General features: G+C 55.2%; 1 protein-coding gene across 3 annotated transcripts in view; it reads left to right on the plus strand.

Moving 5' to 3' along the window:
* LOC125952123 (histone-lysine N-methyltransferase ash1) overlaps nucleotides 1–7,500 on the plus strand; it is a 16,077-nt gene that overhangs the window by 2,895 nt on the left and 5,682 nt on the right. For all 3 annotated transcript variants that reach the window (XM_049681404.1, XM_049681406.1, XM_049681405.1), the window contains exons 3-4: nucleotides 1–447; nucleotides 540–7,500. The exon at nucleotides 1–447 is cut by the window's left edge and continues 220 nt beyond it; the exon at nucleotides 540–7,500 is cut by the window's right edge and continues 1,401 nt beyond it. In XM_049681404.1, coding sequence (XP_049537361.1) covers nucleotides 1–447; nucleotides 540–7,500 — 7,408 coding nt within the window. The remainder of the gene's footprint in view (nucleotides 448–539) is intronic.

A 7,500-nucleotide genomic window follows, 5' to 3' on the forward strand; every position in this document is an offset into this window, starting at 1 on the left:
GATAGTACATCCGGTGGTAAGAGTGCCATGAAGGAATCGATCACCGCTAGCGCGGCTCGGGCTGGCCATGCTGAAAAGCCACATCATCATCATCATCATCATTCATCGTCTTCGTCTGGTAGACCGGTTGAAGGACGGAAGCTGGGACCGAGCGACACTCGAAGACCAAATCATCTGGCGAAGGAGGTTCCCAAACTGACGGGTCGTGTTCCGACGGCCGGGCAAAGGAAGAAGAGTGTTAGTGAAAGTGATTCGAGTTCGCCTAGTTCCTCCTATTCCTCCTGCACCAGCAACAGTGATAGCGAGTCTAGCAGTAGCGATGGTGAGCATAAATCACAACATTCTGGCAACAAAAAGGCGATCCGGAAGAGTGCGACGAGTACGGCTCGACCAGGCAAGAGCGTCGCTTCGACAGCAAAGAAACACAAGATGCTGAAACGAAAGAAGGTAACTATCCATCGACCAAAATAGATCAAATCCACATCCTTGTGCTTCCGGAGAAACAATTGAATTAACTCGTATATTTTCCCTTTGCTTAGGCAAGCCAAAATCTTTCATCGAGCAGTAGCGACGAGGAGGACGATAAGCCGGCAATAAGTGGTGGAAGTAGCCGGGGTGCCAGAAGCAGTCGTACCAACGATACTAGCGACACAGAATCAAGTTCATCCGAGGTCGCGGTGAAAGGATTTGCTCAGCAATCGAAAGGAGCTAAGCAGGCGAGCAAAGGTGGCGAGTACGCAGCGAAGGATAGCCTTCTTACGTTGGCAGGGCCACCAGGCAGTGACTTGCTCAGTATGCTCAGTAGGCCACCTCTATCGACATCAACACCCGCCAAATCCACGTTCAATTCATCGGGAACGACAACCACATTGCTGACAGCAGCCGGGACATCGACCAGTGCAGACGATGTGCTGACGGCCGATGCGGAAGGTGGCTTTTGCTCTAGTGATAACGATTTGCCCGCGCTAGTCAGTGCCGCTATTCGGCGAGTAGAAAGTGGTTCCGACGCGGAAAGCATCCGGGGGCTTTCGGCTCCAACGCAGCAGTACACGTCGAGCTTGTTGCGGGATTTCGTTGTCAAAACACAGATGCTCGGTTCTGGTGCAAGTGGAGCTGGTACAAGCTCGGCGGGGATTCTCGGAGGTAATGGATCAACCGGTACTACAATGTCTGTCGGTGTACCTCCGATCATTGGGGGTGGTGGCGGCCGATCACCTTCTTCGTCGTCATCTTCCTCGTCGTCTTCGGGATCCTCCTCTTCCTCGTCATCGTCTTCGATGGAGGAGAGTGCTGATCCGGTGATAGGAAGTGCCGGCCCAGGACCCGGTGGAGGTGCCGCTGTGGAGCTGGATATTCGCAAAATCAAGACTGAATCTCCAGTTCCTTTAGCTGGAGCTGGTGGTCGTAATACGCCTCTCTTGAATGGTGTTCCATCGGTTGACCGGAGTACAGGACTTTCCTCGTCCGCCGTAGCACCGATCGCTGCACCGCCGGTCGTACGACGTCGTGGTCGTCCACCAAAATCGAGTCTAGCGGCTACAGCCAGTGCGGCAGCAGCAGCGGCTGCTGCATCAAAGGCAGCCCTTCCGGCCATACCAACAGTTAGCGAATCACCCGATTCTGGCATCCTTTCCACGCGCAGCTCCAGCGGTTCACCGCGAACGGAAAAACCGAAATTGGCCGCAGGACATTCCTTGGCAATGTCTAGCAGTTCTTCGCGCCGGAGCAAGTCCGAGGTACGCGATATTAGTGCCGGAGGCAACTCATCGTCATATGCGACCGGTACGATGCATATACTGTCCTCGGGAAGTGGCCGCAGTGCTGCTACTACAGGCTATTCGCTCTCTTCCTGTCTCGATCGTAATACGTACGCAACGGAACGGGTTCTCTATCCACCCCGTGCGGTCAAGAAACGTGGTGTTGGACGACCACCGAAAAAGGATTCCTTGGCATATCAGCAGCAGCAACAACTGTTGCAGCAACAAGCGGGGCACTCGGAAGGTCATCTTGATCCCCACTGGCAGAAGATTGATATAAGCAAAAAGTTCCACGAACCCCGGCTTAGTGGCTACAAGAGTGATGGTGGTCACTCGACGATTTGTTGCAGCAAGCGGCTTGCCTCCCAGAGTGGCTACATCAGCGACTACGCGGGTGTGGCCAGCGGTGGTGCCGGCAGGAGCCGTCTATCGGGTTACAAGTCTGATTACAGCTCGCGCTCGCGGCGTAGCACGCGTGGTGCTGGTGGCTACCGGAGTGATTATGGACGTGCGAAAAGTTGCGGCTACAGAAGCGACTGTAGCACCCGGCATCGTAAGCAAGTTCGACGAAAAAGGCGAAAGAAGATGCCGACCGATCAGCAGCACCAACAGCAGCAACAGCAGCACCTTAACAACAATGTAAATGATCGAAAGAATAACAATGCGGCGATGGGTGGCAGTGGTAGCAAGACATCGAGTGTGTGTGACCTGGATATAATGTTACTGGCCGGTCTAACGCTTGGTAGTACGAGTGATGAGGATAGCTCCACCACCACCAGCAGCACCAGCAGTGAGAGCAGCAACAATAGCCGTGATTCCCTTTGCTCGGCGTTTTCTAACGCTGAGCAGGGGAAGGGAGTGGCGAAGCAGGGGACAAAGAAATCAAACTGCGAAACGGTGCCCATTAAAGCACGCACGACTGGTGTCACTCCAGTACCACCTCCTAAGCAAACGCAGAAAACTCCACGAAAGCCAGCACCATCGTCACAACCAGTGCCACCGAAGCCTGCTGCAAGAGGACGTGGCCGGAAACCGACAATCGTGCCCAGTGACGAGGATGTAGAAGGTAGCGAATCAAAACGGCGATCACAGGCCGATCGAAGGTATACTCCAACGATCACCACCGATCGACAACTGGCGTTGAAGCTGCAGCAGCAGCAGCAGCAACAGCAACAGCAACAGCAACAGCAGCAGAAGCTTCCGGGATCGTCAATCGCCGCGACTGCTTCAGCGGCTTTGAAACAAAAGTCGTCCACTCCCGTTCCGGTGAAGAAACCTGGCACACGAGGACGGCCACCGTCGGCGAAAAAGCTGCTTCAGCAGAAGCAGCTACAGGAGCAACTGCTGGAAGCGACCAAGGGTACATCAGCTTCATCTTCATCAACCACATCTGCCACCAGCATGATGGCCGGTTCCGGGGGCGGACGGAGTGGACTGGAGGCATTACTTACACCGAGCAACAGCCAAACGACAACAAGGCAAAGCGTACCAGTCAACAACTTCAACGAAGTGTTTAGCTCGATGCAGAACAGTAAGGCAGGGGTCGCCGGAGGCATCTATAGCTTCTCTAGCTCCACCGTCGGACCGAAGAATGCCTTTGCTGCCTATCTGTTACGCGGTGGCGGTGGTAATAATGCCACGGAATCCGGTAACGGAAAGCTTCCCAAGAAGTTGCCTCTCTCGAGGGCGAATGTCATCAAGAACTCTGAGGAATGCAATCGAAGGTTTCAGAAGTCGAGCTCCTCGTTTGCCTTATCCGTCGGAGGTGCGGCAGGAGGTGGTAGCGCGAGTGGAGCTGGGATCGGAAGTCTTGTTGGCTCGATCGATCTGCTAGCACGGATAGCGGATGGTACGATTCCGAAGGCGTCGCCGGCCAAATCGGTTTGCTCGAAGCGCAGCCGACGAAAGAGCTGCATGAGCGATCGTTTAGAGTCACTATCTGTTAAGAGCTATGGTGTGATTGGCAGCTGTGGTAAAATACGGCAGCGACGATTGAGTACGATGAGCCGTTGCAGTAGCCGATCGGCCGGTTCCAAGCATGCCACTGCTCGGCGTCGAAGGAAAAAGCGTTTACGATCGGCCTCCGTCGCTCCGGGAACACTGGCATCCACTGGTGCTTTAGCTTCAAGCGCTGGTACGGGTGCTACAGGTGGTCAGTTGCTGGGTGCTGAGGCTAAGATCAACGTCGAGATCGAACGATTGAGTGAATGTTTTAGTGGCTTGTGTCGCATCATTGGAACCGACAGTGCTTCGATTGGACAAGCTACGGAAGACGTGCATGCGGTGGTTGTAGGCGCTACCACTGGTGGAACAGCGACAGTTGCTGCACCTTCTTCATCCTCCTCTTCCGGGAAGACGCATCAAACGAAAAGATCCGTGAAGAAGAGGAAAGGTTCCGAGCATGTAGAGTCTCCCTCGACAGCAGGTGATCGTGGTTCAGCTGGTGCTGGTGGATCGAGTGGAGTTGGAGGAACGGGAGGTACCGGTAAGCGGCGTAACAAAAAGGCTGGCCTTCCAACACAAAGTCCTGACGATCATAAGCTGCCGCTGAAGAAGCGACACTATCTCCTGACACCAGGCGAAAAGGGTAACAACAGTGACAATAACAGCGGAGTAGACGAAGCGAAGGGACATACCAGTGGTGGCGGAGGAACACCCAGTGGCCAGGAATCACTTGTTGCAGGAGGATCAGCGCTAGTTTCCGGGGGAAGTCACACGGTCATCAATCCCTGTGCATTCGGTAATGGTCGCATATCGGCGAACTCGGCGGCAGCGGCAGCTGCTGCAGCTGCGGTTGCAGCGGGATCTTCCCTTTCAGGCACCGCCACTAAGGCCGTGACACCGAAGAAGCGCCATCTGCTCAAGTCTCCCGAACCAGGACCGATTCCCGTGGACGAGCTCAACCTGCAGCAGATCAAATCGAGTGACTCACCGCTCACGATCGTTAATGGAGCGATCGGATTGCTGGCTGGTGAACCGGCAAACCATTCACCGACGGGAGCGGCTAGTGCAACCGGAGCAACAATACCTACTAGCACCGCTGGCGGCAAGAAGAAGCATCATCATCGGCAACACGATTCATCATCGAAGGAACGCCACCCGCATTCATCGCTGGCCGGATCGGGACCATCCGCCGTTAGCACCTCAGGAACGAATCAAGCATCGTTCGATCACCGATCGACGCCTCCATCACGCCCTTCGGTGATCCAATCGTCCTCCATGTCCAATACTGCCAGTGCTGGTCCACCACCGGGCGTGTTCGAGCCTACGGTTGACCTAGAGTTGGTCATTCCATCCGCTTCCATTCCCTCGTTGATCGCCAAGGTGGAGATGTTGGATTCACCGCGTCTCGCGCGGGATGGCAGTAGTACGTCCGGTGTTCCCACTCCTGCTTCCGGAACTGGCATTGCAACGAAGTTTGAATCCGATGAGCTGGCCGTAACAACAGCTGCAACAGGGACGATAGTTGGTCAACGGAAAACACTCAACCAAGGTGCGCCCGTGTTGGCGGCCGATGAGGCTGGGAGCATTTTCTCCAGCAGCAACCTTGCCTCGCCCTCAGTCTCAGAGAAGGTGCTCGAGAAACTGCTCACCAAGACCGGTGCCCATCATTTGCTGCTGAAGAAGAAGCGCAAGAAACCGAACCGAACCGGATTTCCTACAGTGAAGAAGAAGAAAAAGAAGGCAGGTGATTGTTGTGGAGCGGCACTGGGGCTCGGAATGGAACTGAAGCCCGAGGTCGGTCCGGAGCTGTTCGATTCGTCGAATCTAACACGTCACGTACCCACGGAAGCGGAGCGGTCACGGTTGAAGGAGAAATCCGAGCGGCAGCAATCCGCCAGTTGTGATCGTGTACCGAAGGATGGTGAACCAACGAACAGCTTCATCGAGCGGCATACCGGTGCCGGTCGACCAAGGCTTTCGGTGGTCAGTTTGGAGAAGCTGCAGGGCAAGCTCCCACTTGGCGGTCACCGGGATGTGGCTACCACACCTCCGGCTACGGGTGGACGAGGTAGAAAGTCACACGTTATCAATCCGTTAGCGACAACGACAGCGGATCATCTGCAGTTAGCTCAACATCATCATCGATCGCTGGATAGAATGAGAAAGGATGGATCACCGATGAGCAGTGGTCCTGGACGCAAGAGTAAATCGAAGTTGAGCGAATTAAGCGAGGCTGCGAAAGGCAAATCATCGCGATCGTCGGCGATCGTTGGTCGCGCTTCACCCTTGAAAGCGGATAGTCCGTTTGCTCGATCGATAGAACGCTATGGCAAGGATGGTAGAAGCCGTAGCAAGAGTGTCTGTGCATCGGCCGTGGTGGCGGCGTCAGTATCGCAGGATCTTCCAAATATTGTAAAATTGGGTGAAAATTTGGCAAAAAATGCGGCCAAGGAGAACAAGGAAAACAATAAGCTGCTGCACACCTCGACATCGGGCAAGAGATCGTCTAGTAAGGATCTGGTCTCTGCCGAGACGGTTACTCTTGGAGAAGACACAGTGGCTGTTACGGCAGCCACGACGTCGACGACGGGTGTGATCCGTCGTACTCGCAGCTCATCGATCGCACTGGATCCGGCGGAACTGGTCGGTAGGTTGCCGGGATTTGAGGATACACTGATCGCAGATCGGAAGTTGTCTCGAACCTCGACCACCGCTGCTCCCATATTCCCGGCGCATCACAACGAAGATTCTACGTCGTTAGATTCAATGCCATTGCTGAAGCGGGTACACTCACGATCCATCTCAAGGTTGCAGTCAGTCATTACACCGTCAGCTGTCGTCGTCGAGCCTTTGGTCACTGCACCAAAGACACCAGGACGTCCGCGAGGCCGTCCACGTACGACGTCTCCGATATCGGGAACGGAAATACCAAAGCCAGCCCAGCACGCCACTGGGGCAGGCAATGGTCGAGGACGTCCACGTACGGCACTCGCGATCACCAATGGGAAGGGAGCTCGTAACTGTCTATCACCACTGGCGTCGCCTCCCATGAGCCCTTCTGTTGGAGGTGGTGGTCCGCCCGGTAGGAAGAAGTTGCGCCGTGATGGCCATAAATCGGTTCCGGTGACCGACGGCGAGCCAGCGGAAACGATCGAGAGTGCCCGATTGGTATCACCGACGGCCGCCTCGACTCGACCTGCTGCAACAAAGTTGTCGTCTATTGTGGTCACTCCACCGAGCAACGTTGGTACTTGTATCGTTGTGACACCGCGCCTGAAACGCGGCAAAAGTGACGAAACGTTGCGTGAGCAGAAGATGGAGCGATCGACCAAGAAGGTCAAGAAAGATGCTGCTAACATCGAGTCGTCCACTGGTGAATCGATCCTAGAGCCCAATGCAACGGTAACCCGTGGTAACGAGAAACGTGCGGCGACAGTCGCTTCACCGCCAATCGTAGAACCCATTGATCCAGAAGAGACGGCACATGCCGTTCAACCGACGAGCACGGTCGAAGAGCCAGAGCACGATCCGCTACCACTGGAAGAAGGTCCGTGCGATTTCCTGCGATTGCTTGAGACGCCTTCACCTACGTCGTGCCCCGAAGCGCAACGTGACATCGCCCGGGGATCTGGTGGTGGAGTGGGAGGAGGAAGCGGAACTGGAGCCGGTACCAATCGTAAGTTGCCCCGGAAGAAGTACATAACGGCCGGTCTATTCTCCGATTGTTACAAGGACGACGGCTCAGGTAGTGGCGATCACCATGGTCGGTCGGGTCCGAAAGTGGCTCCGGAAACGCTGC

The sequence above is a fragment of the Anopheles darlingi genome, chromosome 2 (genome assembly GCF_943734745.1).
Source record: "Anopheles darlingi chromosome 2, idAnoDarlMG_H_01, whole genome shotgun sequence".
Lineage (NCBI taxonomy): Eukaryota > Metazoa > Arthropoda > Insecta > Diptera > Culicidae > Anopheles > Anopheles darlingi.